Source organism: Beta vulgaris, chromosome 1, assembly GCF_026745355.1.
Source record: "Beta vulgaris subsp. vulgaris cultivar EL10 chromosome 1, EL10.2, whole genome shotgun sequence".
NCBI classification, from domain to species: domain Eukaryota; kingdom Viridiplantae; phylum Streptophyta; class Magnoliopsida; order Caryophyllales; family Amaranthaceae; genus Beta; species Beta vulgaris.
Window position 1 is genome coordinate 48,640,066 of NC_079202.1, and position 17,295 is coordinate 48,657,360.

General features: G+C 35.6%; 2 protein-coding genes across 2 annotated transcripts; both read right to left on the reverse strand.

Annotated features, from left to right (window-relative positions):
• Positions 1-297: 297 nt before the first annotated feature.
• LOC125496423 (uncharacterized) lies at positions 298-5,320 on the reverse strand. The gene is made up of 6 exons (XM_057392310.1): positions 4,165-5,320; positions 3,804-4,045; positions 1,656-1,871; positions 1,195-1,287; positions 965-1,069; positions 298-873 (listed from the first exon to the last, which is right to left on the reverse strand). The coding sequence occupies exons 1-6, from the start codon at positions 5,312-5,314 to the stop codon at positions 298-300; spliced, it is 2,382 nt and encodes a 793-aa protein (XP_057248293.1). The 5' UTR covers positions 5,315-5,320.
• A 4,043-nt stretch (positions 5,321-9,363) lies between these two features.
• Positions 9,364-11,352, reverse strand: LOC125492284 (uncharacterized). The gene has a single exon (XM_048634520.2). The coding sequence runs from the start codon at positions 11,350-11,352 to the stop codon at positions 9,364-9,366; it is 1,989 nt and encodes a 662-aa protein (XP_048490477.2).
• Between the last annotated feature and the right edge of the window lie 5,943 nt (positions 11,353-17,295).

Here is a 17,295-nt window from a genome sequence, read left to right on the forward strand (position 1 = left end):
CAAAAACAGAAAAATAAAAAACTCACTTAGATAGCCACATATTTGTTTCAATATACTGTCATGTAATACTACAAACTAAAGATAAAATTAAAACAGATAGATGGGTGCGTGTTCACAGATTTGCAGCCAATAATTCTCAATCCTCTTCAGTATAAACAAGAGTAAAGTAAATGCTGCGTGCAACCGCCTCGAAAGGTTCAGATCAGAAGAATGATCATGTAAAACTCAAGCAACTTATCAATGTTGATGTCAAAGAAGAAAATAATGTATCTGATAAAAAAGATAAAGGTTATAGTACTAGGGCTGTACTCTGGGCAGAAACTTTCTTGCTTGGTACATTAGCTCATTCATAAGGAAGGGGAATTTAGATAAAGTTTGAAAGTAGGAAGGTACCTTTTGGTTTGTCACTTCCAAGACTGCTTGTGCACAATCTAAAAGGTGCATTGAAGCCTCTCCTTTACGAACTTTACCTACTAGTTGAGAAAATTGTCCAACAAGAGTTTTGAGCAGAGAGTTGTTCTCTTGAACTTTGGCTTTCAACAAGCTATTTTCCTTCTTGAGAACAGACACTTCTTCTTTGTTCTCTTGGACTTGGGTGTTCAACAATCTATTTTCCTTCTTCAGAGTGGACAATTCTTCTTTATCATTCTCCATGAACACGGCCGTCTTTCGAACTCTTCCACACCCTTGCTTCTTCAGGACACCATGCACCCCGTAAATGTCCCCCTTTCGAACTCCAAGTCCATAACCTACGGGACGTTTGGGAATCTCTCCATCATACATGGTGTGCTCAAAAGCTTCATCTTCAAGTTCTAAGTCAGACTTGGAAGGGTTTGCTTGCTTCAATGATTCAAACTTGGCATATGCATCATCCTACACAAATATTAAGATATAAAATATAAGAAGTATTAGTTTACAATAAACGGAAGCACGCTTATTATTTTATTTTAATCTGTACTTATACCATAAATTCTTCTGTGAGTGTGTCTGGTAGAAAGCTTCCATCCTTTCCAATATGAGCTTTTTTCCAAAGAGTTAATAAACTCATTTTTTCTCCATGCTCATCCTCCTAATAATTTTTTAAATGTAAAAACAATCATAGAAAATTTCTACAAGATTAGTTACATATATATATTCCAAAAAGATTTTTCCTAGATATATATATATATTTATGTTAATATTCATGAATCATACATAATCAGCTTGCTTGTTTGCGAAGCTCTTGGAGCCACATCTGTGAAGTTGATTTAGGGAAGCTCGTGCATCTTTCCCAGCTTCTGACAATTTCTGCACTCATATTAAAGAAAAAAAATATTTATCAAAAATACAGAACAAAGATTTATCAAATGTCAATCATTAGCTTCACTAGTTCAGTGTATGTAATATGCATGCATGTGTACATTCAATCATTCATACAGTTAGTCATAATCTATAGAAGAATAGAAGATTGTGTGTTCTGCTGAGTATGAAACAAGCTATACCGTTTTGGCTATTTATAGACTTGATTGGAATGATATGGTACATACAGCATACAAAAATGATCAAACCAATTACCATAAGATAAAATTAATTATGTCATCACTTGTCAGCTTTTTTGAATGATGCTATTTGTAAACTAATGACTCCATAGAAATTAATATTATTAAGTAACTTACTTTCCCTAGCTCTGAATGCCAGTGCTTAACCAACTTTATCCATTGATTACTAGTAATTCCGTATGGTGGCTGCAAATTACACATCTCATCGAGAGTCTTGTCATCTGGTTTGTAGTAATGTGACTTGAGCTCGTGTTTAAAATGCCTCCAACTTCTGTTAGCACGCTTGAGGATTTGTTTCTCGTATTCAGGACCATCAGGAATTACAAAGCGTTCCTTTAAGAAAATAGTATCGTGGGTGAGCCTAGGCGTTTACAAGCATATCCAAAGAAAGAGAATTAAAAAATACTGTTATTCTGAAGGCAGCAACAGAACTATTATGAAGGCATTGTCAGGATACCCGAACTTAATATATCATACAAGTCGCACAAAGTATGTTATTTCAAGATTTGCAAGAGCTTATGATTGATAAGTCAGAACAATTAAATATTAAAACAGTATAGTAGCAAGTATAAGAAGAACAGATGGCATTAATCATATAATTCTATTTTGTTTTATATGCTACTACTTGATTTGTCATGTTTTAATTTGCTTTTAGGTCTTTATTCTGTTGCAACAATAAGACATACTGTACTCAATTGGATGTAAACTAGGTGCTGAGTTTGTGCTTATAAACTGAGCAACTAAACACCAGAATATCCTAGCTTGGATCTGTTTTTTCATAGGTTTTAGGACGTCTAGATTCAGGAGAACACACACCGTCGCAAATTGGAGTTTCAGGTTGGAGATTATGTGTACTTAAAGCTTCAACCTTACCGACAGGGTCTCTGGCTAGAAGAATCAATGAGAAGCTTGCTGTGTGGGAAGGGGGTAATGCTACATCACGTGCCAGGCCACCTATCAGGTTCACCTACACCAGGAGGTCTAGGAGGAAGAATACTGAAATGTAGAGTGAGCTGGCAGGTGGTTAGTTACTGTCACTCTAGTGGGTGCGGAAATTCAGGGAGTTGGTTAGAGAAATATCTTTGTGAAAATCAAGAGAGACTATTACATAATGCAATCTGGTTCTAGAATTTAAATCATTTAAGTTTATGCAACCATGCTGAATGTATGTGTTGGATGTGGTATGAGGATCATGCTGCTTTAACATGTTCTGTTATTATCTGCATATCGGAGGGGTGAAAGAGAACTTTAAGATAGAGAACAATTCTTGTAGCTAGTTGCTGCGTTAGATAGGTACCTAGAATCATATAGTACCTTACGAACTCGTACATCTGTATAGTATTGTTAAGCTAGCTTATGCTTTGAAATGGATCTATTTCTCAGTTTTATGAGATTATTCTATGATTTATCAATCCCAAAAACAGAAAAAGGTTCTGCATGATGATTGATTACAGTTGCTTGTACCCTTTAAAGTCCCAAAGTTTTGTCAGCATTAGTAGTAATTCTTGGTTCAGAGGAGGTAGTTTGTAAGAATAATGTTGTCCTGGAGCTAACTCATTTGCTTTCAAAATTTGGTACTCTAAGTGTTCATCCTGGTCATTGGTTCTTACATGGACATGGAAATTAGTGCAGCTGAAGTTTAAGATAGACTGAAATTGATGCGAATGACCTCATAGTGAAGATGTGAATGTCAAGTTGCTCGTCCATCTAATGCGAAATGTCAGCATTTCATTCTTCCAAGAGGTTTTGTGAGCAGCACAGATAAGAGGAACATTTTGCAGTTAGTTACTTCCCCTCTGTTTAATTTTACTTGCAACATGGGGAAGGCACAGGAGCCAAGGAGAAAAGAGAGATGGAGAGAAATAAAAGAGGGCCCATGTGAGTTTTACACAGAGAGTAGTCGAGGATATAACATGCTGGTCGTATTTCATCCCTCCAACAATTTCTCACTGTTATTCTTTCATTCAAAAATTAACAGTTGGTGCAAATATAACTTGTCTCTTATATGTATTTGTTTCATTCAAAAATTAACAGTTGGTGCAAATATAACATGAGTTGGTGCAGGTCCCATTGTTATACGCAGATGCTGTGATTGGTACCAACGGTGCTACTATAAGCTAAACCAACGAATTAGTAAAAACACCAACGAATTCCATCATACTCAAACACACAATGACACAAACATGATAAAATCCAGCCAAATCCCAACCTAACACACATAAATGCGCGAAAATGAGTAAGAAGAAGAATCAAATATATACTTACTTTGACCTCCTCTACCAACATAGCTTTCAGCTTCTTATCGACGTTATGCCAATTCACTTCTCCAACTGGACAGTAGGTCTCTACCTTTGCAATGCTACCAATGAATCTGACCAAGATATCTCCACCTTTCCTAAGAGGTTGGTAAAACTCGTTGAATTCAACACAGTATTTAACGCCGTTGTTACTCCACACACTGATTGTCGGAATAGGACCACTCACCAATGTGATGTTACCTTCAGCATCTGCATAGAGATAAATAATGGGATGACGTTGCATAAAAACATATTAGAATAGCATAAATAGATATAATAGATACCAATATAAGTCAAAATCCTAGTAGACCATCAAGGAAAGACATTACCCTTTGTCATAACCTCTTCCTTCGTATCAAATTGAACATTTGAAGGCCAATCTGGATATGATGTTGACCGTACAGATTTTGATGTTCTCGACTTCATTAATGATTCTTCACCCTCTTTTTGCTTTGTTGGCTTACGGGATTCTGATGGGTTAAGAGGTGAGATAGTAGGGGAGTTATGACTAGAAGGCGACCTACTAGGTGGGATAGGATCAAAGGAATTAGAAGGGATTTTGAGCGGGGTACTAGTAGATGGGTTGAGAGATGCTCGAATATGACCAGAAGAAGGATGTGGGATTTTGAGCGATTTTGATGTATTGGTAGAAGGGTTGAGTGGTGGGATATGACCAGAAGAAGGATGAGGGATTTTGAGCGGTTTTGATTTATTAGTAGAAGGGTTGAGTGGTGGGATATGACCAGAAGAAGGATGAGGGATTTTGAGCGGTTTTGATGTGATAGTAGAAGGCTTGAGTGGTGGGGTATGAGTAGAAGAAGGAGGAGGGATTTTGAGCGGTTTGGATGTATTAGTAGAAGGGTTGAGTGGTGGGATATGACTAGAAGAAGGATGAGGGATTTTGAGCGGTTTGGATGTGATAGTAGAAGGCTTGAGTGGTGGGGTATGAGTAGAAGAAGGAGGAGGGATTTTGAGCGGTTTGGATGTGATAGTAGAAGGCTTGAGTGGTGGGGTATGAGTAGAAGAAGGAGGAGGGATTTTGAGCGGTTTGGATGTGATAGTAGAAGGCTTGAGTGGTGGGGTATGAGTAGAAGAAGGAGGAGGGATTTTGAGCGGTTTGGATGTGATAGTAGAAGGCTTGAGTGGTGGGGTATGAGTAGAAGAAGCAGGAGGGATTTTGAGCGGTTTTGATGTGATACAAGGAGGGTTTTTCCATATAGCTAATGGTTTGCTAGTTGTTGCACTTGGTGTGATTGAAGGATTTGTTGTGGTGGCACTTGGTGGGCAAAATGGTCCAAATTCAACGTTAGAAGGAACCTCATATGGCTGCGATTGAAGGATTTGTTTTTTGTTTGATTGTGATGCATTTTCGGTCGAAGGAGAGTTGTGTGCAGCAGCAGCACCTGGTGACTGTGAAGACAATGAACTGGGCTGGTCATCTGCATGTACGTCCCTCGTTCTCTTCCCTCGATAAGTCATAATATATCACTGCTAGAAAAAAACGATAATGATCAAGCCCTTCTGAAAACTACTATAATATTTAAAATGAAGCAAAATTACAATTTACATCTACATTATTGATTAAATAATATTAGTCATTTTGACTGTGATGAAACACACAGGCGTTAGCGAATAAAAAGAAAAGAAAAGAAAAGAGTTTGAGAATTCTTTCTGTTATGAACCCTCAAAACGGTCTAATAGATGTCCATTGAATATTCTAATATATTATGAACATTCTGAATATAGAATTATATCATCTGTATGGGACAGATTCTACTGTCCAAATACTGTAATTTGTAATTTAGTTAGGTCAGGAGTAGCTTTGCTGATTAATATAAGTCTTCATCTTATTTCTGTATACTCTCCTGCATGTAATAAGATGCAATACCAGGTCACGGTTGATCTGAATGCGAAATATCTGGGTCATGCGCATGAATTTGACAACCTAAAACAATTCACCCAAAGAGTAAATAACACCTGACTTAAAGTTTACTGGATCTGAAATCCTATCTGACCCATCTGTTCGACTTATCGACAAGCATATCATAGTCAGGAAATGTGATTATAGCTTCAGATTATGACGATAGGAAAAGATAAGGCTAGCATCGGCCTGTATGATGCATTGAATTTGAAGCTTGAAATTATTAGCTATTAGCTACAGGGAATCCAAAGATTTTAGCACAGCAGATCCAGTTTTTGTTTCTCCAGCACCATGTCAGAAAACTAATTCGACTACAAGTTTGTTAGTAATAATTGCACTTTCAGCTTTAGGTGAACCTTTAATAGTTTCACAAAGGCTTTACGTGAACTTAATGAAACTTGAAATGTGATTTTCAAATGTGAAAAGAATAGTGTCGATGCTATATTTAGAGACTTAAATAACGTTGTAGACATCTACACAGACACATTGGTACATTACTACATCTAATAAGGTGTGTAAAGTGTTTCGGATCCCCCAAAGTAGACTGGAAATTCTAAATAGTTTAAACAGTAGAGCAAATTATTTTCTCTATCATATGAATTATGCACTTTTTCGGTTATGTACAGGGCATACGTAATTTCTTTTCTTAGAGTATCGAATAAGATTAAAAAGTATTAGGAAGTACTCTAGGATCATTATAGCATGTAAGCCTAAATGTGAGGAAATATGTATTTTATCAATTAAAAGAATAAAAATTCTAAGCAACAGAATAGTACCTTCCAATTAGACCTGACAAAGGGCCACTTGTTATCCTGTAAATGCATATGCAACCATAGTGCCTCAGAATAAACATATACATAGCTTTAAAACCATCATTTTGGAGACTGTATATAACATTATCACATCATCTTTTCTTACCCACTCGAAATTCCACCACCAGCCGAGAAACCTCCACTCACACGCTCAACCACATTCATTACCAAATCAACCTTACCAGTGTCTGAAATGTTGGAAGAAAAAGAAACTGATTAGATTAGGGGAAATTTGATTCATCCAGAGAACAAGACATATGTAAATATCCAATCCAACACCACAAAGTATCTTTATAATGCATAATCAACACAATGGTCTCTAAAGTCTGAAGTAATGAACTACCACCAACTGGGAAACGAAAATAAAGCGATAATAGAAGCCAAACAATTCGGTCAACAGTATGGGAATATATCATATAATAATGGTAACTTAAAGATCAATTAAAGCCTATGCTCAAGGGGAAGAGGGTCTCTCCTTAATCCAGCTAATAAACTGAAGGCCAACAGATCAATTGGCCTACATTAAGAAACTCAGACCTGAGGCCATGTATAAGAGATAGAGAGTTGTACAGTACAACAATCTCAAACTGCTATTTAAAGCATTATTACTTGTTTATACTGATGTACATATGCTTTACTAGGAAAAAGAAGAGGTTCTTTAAAAGATCAAAGGTGCCAACGTCAAAAACTCAAACAAACTCATTATATAAAGTATCATATGAAAACTTCTATTTCCATCGACCAACTTATCCGAAGAACAGTTTAAAGAGTTCTCATCATAGTAGCTATGCTATAAGCCTATAATATGGTTTACTTTTCCCATAATGATAGCAAGAACTTAAGTTTTTTTAATCCAATCTTAGTTCCTTTAATTAACATGCTAACTTAAGACACGGAAAAACAACAATAATCTCCAATCTGAACAACAGAGCATGAAGCAATTAACCAAAAAATTAACAACAAAGCCTAATTAAGTGGCTTATACTATAAATCGATACAATACGACATCAATAATCAATATCCTCAGCAAAGCTTTCACCCAATCAAAATAATCCACAACATATCACATTCATTTACATAATTTTTAAGTAGATATAGAGTGAAATCAAGAGGGAAATGCAAATAGAGGAATAATAAGAAAGATAAATGTGGAATAGACAAAGTAGTACCATTAAATAAAAGTTAATAACTCGAATCCAAAATCAAAACATAAATCCACAAATGAACAATGATAAAATTCTAAAAACCCAAAACCCTTCTATTCTAGAATCTCGTCATCCTCGGGTATATCAAACAAGTCCCTGGGCTTAGTCTTAATTACGTGCAACCATCCTTTTTGTATCTCATCCTCGACATAAAAAACTTGTTTTGCTTGAGAAGAGAAAACAAATGGATCATCATGCAAATTTCGACCAGTGTGCATCAACTTCGAGAAGTTGACAGTAACTCTGCCACTTGGGTATGTTTTAAAACCCCTACGAATGTCAACCCAGTCACAACGAAACATTACAACCCTAAATGAACCATAGTAATCAAGCTCGAAAATTTCTTTCAGTTTTCCATAATACTCTTGGCCATCGGCTTCAACCATCACTCCAGAATTTTGTGTCTTCCGAAATCGTTCACGATCCACGGTATCAAATTTATATCCATTAATGATAACGCTTTTCATCCTTTTACCGCGATTGCTTAAACCACCGGCCAACGCTTTTCTCAGCTTTCCTTCTACTGTGTTATCATCTAGGTTATGGATCTATAATTCCAGGTAAAATATTTAGTTAAACTTTGATTGATATATAAAATAATTAAGGCAACCCGAAATTTTAAAGCATATAACCTGGTTTTGCAACCAATCGGAGAATTCGTTAAGTCTCCATTGATTTTCATTATATTCATTCGCCGCAATTTCGCCCACTCGATGCTCTTGCCGCTTTACTTGGAGGAAATCACTTAAGAATTTGAAAAAAAATATATTGTTAAAGTTATAATTAATACTTTCACTAGATAACCAATAATGGTACTTACTCAAACACTTGTTTCATCTCATCTGAATGAAGTAAAACATAGCGATGTGCTTGCTTTAAACTTTTGTCATCAAGACGAACATTTTCTCTCTTTCCAATTACGCGACATCCTGAGTTGTATAGATAGTTATTGATGTGTGGAACCCCGTCATCATTTCTTTTCGGTTTGTTGAACATGGTCTCAACACTTTCTAAATATCTCGAGCAAAATGTAATTGTCTCCCATAAAAGGAACCCTTCGGCTATAGACCCTTCAGGTTGTGCTTTATTGCTAACATGAGATTTCAAAAAGGCCAAGTACCTTAATATATATGAAGATCGTGAGTATGAAAGAGATAAGAGAAGATTTGACGATGGTTTTTATATAAAAAAATTAACAAATTAAAAGAAAATATGAAATTAGAAATAATGACCTTTCAATAGGATACATCCACCTGTAATGAACAGGTCCACCGAGTTTAACCTCATCCACTAAATGAATTAGTAGATGAACCATAATTGTGAAAAATGTTGGGAGGAACTCTTTCTCATCTTACAAAGGGTCAGGACAAGCTTTGACTGAATGGTATCTAACTCTCCTTTATCAATGGTGGTTGAACAAATCTTCTTAAAAAAGTACGACAACTCCTCAAGCAAATCAATAACTTTTGTGGCATTTGATGCTCTTAAAGCAACAGGAAGGATTTCTTGCATGAGGATATGATTGTCGTGGCTTTTCATATTAATAAGTTTACGCTTCTTCATGTTCACACATCTTTGCAAATCAGGAACTCAGAGCTTTTTCAAGACTCTTAAAAAACGTTCTTTTTCTTCTTTATCCATGTTGTATGAAGCTGGAGGCATATACTCTTTAACACGATTAGGATGCGTTTGAAGCCAAAGATGAGATTTTATATTTATTTGTTTCAGAGCCTCCCTAGCTTTCTTATCATCTCTACTCTTGTCGGTTTCTAAAAGAGTTCCTAAGAGATTATCACACACATTCTTCTCAATGTGCATAACATCTAAATTGTGTCTAAGAAGATTATGTTCCCAGTATTCCAAGTCAAATAATATACTTTTCTTTTTCCAAAGAACCTTATCATTATCATTATCAATTTCATCATCCTCAACTTCTTCTCTCCCTCTTTTTTTAGGAACCGTTTTTGATTTCCCATAAACATAATTAACTTCTTCTTGCTGCTTCAAAATTTCTGTCCCACTAGCATGAACCGGAGCAAGGCCATATTCCTCTTTCCCATCAAATAAATTAGCTTGAGAACGGTAAGGATGATCAATCGGTAACCATTTTCGAGAACCGGGGTAGACAATTTTACCACCAAAATAATATGAACAAGTAGAATTGGCACAAGTAGGGCAAGCTTTATAACCTTTTGTACTCCAACCCGACAACATAGCATATGCAGGAAAGTCATTTATAGTGGAATGTAAGGATGCTCGTAGTTTAAAGTTTTTTCCACTATAAACATCAAAGGCATCTACACCTTCCCACAACAATTTTAACTCATGCATTAGTGGTTGCAAATAAACATCAATATCGATACCGGGACCATATTTTCCAGGAATAATCAAGGACAAAATAAATGATGATGACTTCATACAAAGCCAAGGAGGCAAATTATAAGGAATCAGAATCACTGGCCATGTACTGTAATTAGTGTTCATAAGACGATATGGATTAAAACCATCACTTGCTAGACCCAATCTAACACTACGAGGATCTTTAGCAAATTCCTCATATCTATCATCAAATTTTTTCCAAGCCTCTCCATCTGCCGGGTGGGTGATAATTTTATCGTCCTTGCGGTCAAAATGCCATCTCATGTCTCTTGCAGTATTAGATGACATGTAAAGCCTCTTTAGTCTAGGGATGAGAGGAAAATACCGCATTACTTTAGCTGGCACCCCCTTCATACATGTTTCTTTACCTTTCTCACTTGTATCACCTTGCTTGCCTTTCACATTTTGCCATCTTGGTGTGTGGCAAATATGACACTCACTTTTGTCTGCAAAATCCCCCCAATATAACATGCAATCATTTGGACATGCATGGATTTTCTCATAACCTAAACCCAAATCTTTAATTATCTTCATGCTTTCGTAATAGGACGATGGGAACTCCATAATATAAGGAAATGCGTCTAATAGAAGTTCAAGCAATTTATTAAAAGACTCAGTAGACCAGTGGAACATACACTTAAGGTGAAATAAGTGCAATAGAAACGATAGCTTTGAAAAAGTAGTACACCCCTCATATAGACTCTCTTTAGAAGCTTCCTTGAGTCTATTGTACTTTGTCTCTTCTGCGTCGGTGTTAATTGATACATATTCATTATCTACCTCGAATTGAAAATTTACCTCTTCATGCATCTCATTTATATCTTCGTCATCAGAATCTAACTCATTTAATAACGGGGGTTCGTTAGTGGATTGTGGACTACCAACCCCAAAAGCTGCATTTAGTAACCCATCAATATCATCTCGACCTACTCCCTTTGCTTGATCACTATGGAGCCCTAAGTTGTTACCCACTTGATGACTACAATGAAAAATCCAATTTTTGTAGTTCTTATAAAAACCGTACAATAAAATATGGCCTCCTACTTTTTCCAACTTAAACCATTTGTTTAACTTGCAATTATTACATGGGCATCGAGTTTTTCCTTCAACAAGAGTCTCTTTAGCAAGCTCTAAGAATTTCATGCAACCATTATAATAAGCGGGATGGCCTTTTGGTAAATCTATCCAACTAGAATCCATGTCTACAAAAAAAATATATACGATAACAAATAAGAACCATATTAAGAAGAAAAAAAATATGAACATATATCTTCAAATAGTTCACATAAAACATGACCTAAACGAAATACTCTTGCTTATATGACTTGTTATGTACTCAGTGCCTAACATATCTAGAAATTGAACTCAGTGCCTAACATATCTAGATTAACATGAATTGTTATGTACGTTCCCTATCTATTTGATTTATTTTGCGTATTTACCCTATATGTCCACACTTCAGCAACACAATTCGTGCTGGAGTAGTTTATGGCTTAGGCAGTTATATTACTATATATGAAAACTTATGTAACTCAGCCTTGGCTACTAGAGTCAGATAGTGTCAGACTCCATCTTTTGGAAGCTTGCATGGTTATTGTCCAGAAATAGTTCTACGATAATTTATGTTTGAAAGCGTACCAGAAAAAAAAAATGTTCTTTGCTTTTCGAATCATAAACCTTGGGATTGATGGGTTCCACGTGAGAAAATTATAAAAAGTAACAGAGGCATCATAACAATTTTGATAGTTTACTGATCAAAATCTTAAAGAGTATAAAAAACACAAATTTTCAAGAGAATTGGAAATGATAAACAATATCAAAACTTATTTATTTTATATAAGAGTTGATTCAAGGAGTACAACCAGATAATTACAAAAGCCAGTATCAAACAGATCATACAGAAATGTAGTAAGATCATTGAAAACCTGAGGAAATAAAAAGTGGGAGAGGGGAATCGAGGAAGCAGTCTTTTGACATACAATCTAGATAGCTACACACATAAAATCACATGATATTAGAAAAGAGGTAGAAGATGGGGAAGGGCACCCTAAAGGAGAAAAGGGAAGTAGACCTATGGATCACTAGTAGCATAAGCTATTACTGCATAAGAACAATAAAGGGCTGCCCACTGGGGCCAATTACACATCCAAAAGAGCCAAAATTACGAATAAGGGTCATGGTTACAGTCCTCATAAGCTCTAGTATGGTGAAAACTTACAGAAATGTAGTAAGATCATTGAAAACCTGAGGAAATAAAAAGTGGGAGAGGGGAATCGAGGAAGTAGCGCGCAGTCTTTTGACATACAATCTAGATAGCCCTACTAATACGTTGTACAAGGAAAGGAATAACAATTTAATGATTCTTCAAAAGCATTTCCACATCATATAGACCATCATTTGTTTATGTAGGAGAAAGCGCCGCAACGGATTTATGGAAATGAACTGATCAAGCAATTGCACATATATCAGAATAAGGAGAACAAAGTATTACCTCTCTGTTCTCTGTTAAGACAATAGCACCAACTCCTACGCGATGTGTAGCATTTGCAGGAATTGTAGAAATACTTTCAGGAATCCAGTAAACCAGCATTAAATAATTTGGCTCTGCATGATGGTACCAAAAGCCCTCCTTTAATCAACATAAGAGAATTACAGAACGACAGCTAAAAATACTATGAATCCATAATGTAGGCAGGAATAGTTGATTACGCTTTTGCCGAAGAAAAAAAAGTTTATTATTCTAGTGACTGAAGTTTAAAAAAAGACACAGACATGTAGAAGTCTGTAAAGCTAATTGGTGTCAATCTAGTTTCCTTCTCTGTGTTTCCTACTTATGGCATACCTTAACCACAACAAAGCTTTCAACATAAATAGTTTTCTCCATATTCATCGAAAAATCAACACTTCCAATTCATTACAGATACTGCATGTACATCAGGTATTCAGGCATGTAAAGGAAATCAACTTATTGCACTAAATTATGAAAATTTCAAGAAACAATAAAGCATAAAAATTTCAGTTAGTCGACATTTGTATATTGTATAATGAGAGGCCTTTTAATTATTCAATTTACAATAATTCCATCAAAAATCATATCTTTGAGATTGAAGAAAAAAAAGGCAAGAAAAACCTTTAGAATTTAAAAAACATATTCTAGACAATTCGAGATTGACAGTGAGCTAAAAAAAAGGCATGAAAATTTCAAGTCTAAATTGATGGGAGGTTGAAGACAAAGAATTCAATTGTAATTCGAAAAAACAGATTGACATTTACAAAATTCATCAAAAAAAACAACAATTGGAGACAATTTACAGAAGGCATAAATTACCTGATATGATGCAGAAGATGATGGCGAAGCAGAACACTTTTATTGAAATTTCAGAGAAATTCTCGCAGCTTTCCAATTACTTCAAGACTGTTGATAGGTAGGAGATGAAAACTTCAACAGAAGTTCGAACAATTGGAACGAAAAAGATAGGAAGAGAAGAAGGCATACCTGATGATCAAAGGCGAAGATTATGGCGAGAAATTATGAGCGAATTGAGAAGAATTGATTAGATAGGGTTTCACCATTAACTACCCAGTTGCTCTGAAATTTCGCTTATTATGCAGTTGAGTGATAATAGTACGCGTAGTGGGGGGGGGTGGGGGGTGGGGGGGGATTTTTTTATTTTTTAATTTATTTGCTCGCTCTAAAATTTCGAGCGGGAGTATACAGTGATAAGCTAGCGAATATTTCTATTTCACGGGTAATGAGGACGCTTTTAAGCGTGGGCAACCTTCTCGACGCTTAAAAGCGTCGAGATATTGCGGGATAAATTAAACCCGCGCCGCACTTATGCCGAGGCGTCGAACAATAAGCGTCCCCAAAGTAAGGTTTTTCTAGTAGTGATATATACATATATACATATATATATACATATATATATATTATATATTATATATATATATATATATATAAATGTTGGTTGGTACAAGTTGCAATAATGTATATGTTCGTCTAAAGTTAGAAAAACAAAGAAAATTAACATAAACTAACTAACCTACGCAATGCACTCATCAATAAAGTATCTTGCCCACTTATTCTTCACCTCATTGATTTGATCCTCCGTATAAGGATCTTTCGTAAAGGTTTGAGCAACCTGAAAATAATTTACCAAAGTTAGCATCAAATAGTTAAATATATTTAATATGAAATGAATAATTATATAAACTTACTTTGTCCAAATCCTCCGAACCAAAATATGAAGCGAGTACGTCAAAATTGTATCACATCACAAAATAACCGCACTCCGTGCTTCCTTGTTGTTATCAAAAGTTTTAAGAAGATGAGAATATTTATAGTATAATGAGAATAAAGTAAGCCTTTAATTGAATCAAGCAATTCTATTATATATACCTCAACATTTTTCCACAAAAGCTTCTCCCGACGAACTTTGTAGCCGCTCATCCGAAACCTCCTAAAAGCACTACATAACACAACATCAAATGATTTAGTCTTTAATTGTTGTATGTTATAATCTCAATTCATTTAAAATATATCAAACGCATATCAACTTATGCTATCATAGGCGTTTTAAGCTTTAACTTCCGCGGTTTGTGAAAGCTGGCAGAATCGAAGGTATAAATTATCCCAAGCAAGGGACATATGACAAAGAGCATCCAATGATGGCTATTGCAAGATTGAATATCAATAATTACTTAAAAAATCACATATCATGCAACAATTCATATTTGTAGATATTAAGATGGAATATTACTCTTGAAAGATTGACGCGAACATGATACTAGCACCTACATCGACGGATCCCATCATAGCATGCACAATGTACTTCGTTACCTCCTCCGATGCATGCACCTCCACAGTGGTACTTTGCAGACACATCCAACAAATTAAACACGTCCAATAGCATCCCCAAATCCATCCAAGTCCGACTGCGTAGCCCTAAAAATTGGCAAAAGTAAATTATATATATGTGAAAAATACAACTACCATATAACTAAATGTAAAAAAAATATCATAACTTTGATTATTGTTAGCTCATGTACACTTGGATAATAGAAATATTAATCATTGCTCCTTTCAAAAACTGACCAATATCCTCCTTGGTCAGAAAAGCGGTGCCATCATCTTTTGAATAATGGAACAAGGATCTCGGCAAGGTAACACCAACAACATCATCGTTTGCGACGGCAAGGGCAAGCGTATATGCTAACTCCCTGCAGTCTTCAGTGAGGGAGTCCAAGAATGATCGATCATCGATAACTGGACTAAAATGAGAAGTCGAACCGGCTGACTGCAGCTGGCTAGAAGATCTAACAGCCTCCCTCGAAATCCCTTTTTGTTTTTTAGGTGTCGGTGTAACCTAATAATTATTTTTCAAAACGCGCATAAGATTATGAAATTTTTAAATTGAAAGCTATTATTTTTACAAACATGGAGGCCTATATGAACAATTACCTCATCACTTAACATTTGCGCTAAATTTTTTGGCCATTGCACCCAAGTACCCAAAGCAGTAGCTGTAGTGTCGAACTCATATGCAGGGACCACTACTACAAAAAGGCTTGAAGAGACCCCCTAAAAATGCTCTTAGAGACCACATAAGAGGTGGTCTCTAGCTCACTGGTCTCTTAGAAAAAGAGACCACTTTTTAGAGGTGGTTTTTTTTAATAAAAGGAAGAGACCACTGTTTAAGAAAAGTGGTAGCTTAGGTGCTGGTTGGAGGAACTAGGAAAGAAGGAAAGAGACCACTTATTTGATTTAAATGGTACCTTTAACTCTACCAAGAAACCACTTAGGCAAATAAGTGGTCTTTTTTGTTCCACTAAAAATGACCACTTATCTGTATAAGGTGGTCTCTTTGCTCAACATAAATAAAACAGCTTTTTATATTGGCTTTTTTAATGTAAAAATTTGCATATATCCCCTTTTTTTAATTAAACATATTATCATAATATATTAATACACTTGATGTGTTTTATCCATCCATTAAACATGTACCAAATAGTCATTCATTTAAAATAATTATTTACATAATAATATCCTTAACCACTCAATTATTCAACGAATGTGTTTCGTAAAATGAGTAATAGATTAAGAAAATTTCAAACTACATAGACAAAATTTTCAAACATGAAAAACATATAGATACATTATACGTCCTAGTCAAAATCTAGGCTATATTCAAGTTCCTCCTATCCGCATCACACTTGTGCATGTGAGCTCTGCCAAAATACTACCACGAGTAGGGGGCGTTATACTGAAAATCCTTTCTGTAAATTCAATCGCAAATCCTTGCCTGGCAGCTTTTGTGGTGTCCAACAATATTATGATACCTGACGAGTCATCTCCACAATCCACCCACAATGTCAGCTGTTGGGCCAAGATTAGTGCTGCAACTCTACAATATCATAGCTATATCATAATAAGATGACACCATTAGCTTCAGCAAAACAGCATAAACACCATATACAAATGTAATCCGATCCCTAAAGGCCAAAGCATTTGAACTTTGAAAGATACTCATTATTAACTATTAAGTATTTTAATAATTAAGACGGCAAAACGCAACAAATAAGCACCAGAATATGCATGAAGACGATAGATGGCGATGATTTAGTATACACTCATGCGTTTTCTATCCTTTGCATGCACAATTTCTGTCCCAAGGAAGACAGTAGTCAGCACAGATTTAGTTTCCAAAGACGCTTTTAGTATCGCTATTTCCTGCACACACACAAATATATAACACAATCAACTCAAACTTACTCCAGTTCCAGATGTTCCCTTTCGTAATAGAATCAACAACACGTAAACCAAAAGAGGGATAGAAAAAGGAAACTATCAGCAAAAGACATGAGAAGTATCATCACAACTCTCCTGACAGAGTGTCAGTAGTTTATTCTTAATATTGGATAATTAAGCAGTGCCAGGTTATAAAGATGTTATCTAAGGGTGATAGACATTCACAGACTATAAACTCAGGAAAGCGATTACATCAACCCAGATAACTCTCATCCATTATTAAGAGCCAAGAATTGCATGGGTGGAGGCTGAAACAAACAGGCATCAACAGCTCTAAAGATAATAATAAGACAGAAAAAAGGTACAACCATGGGAAGAAAGATAAACACAAGTAT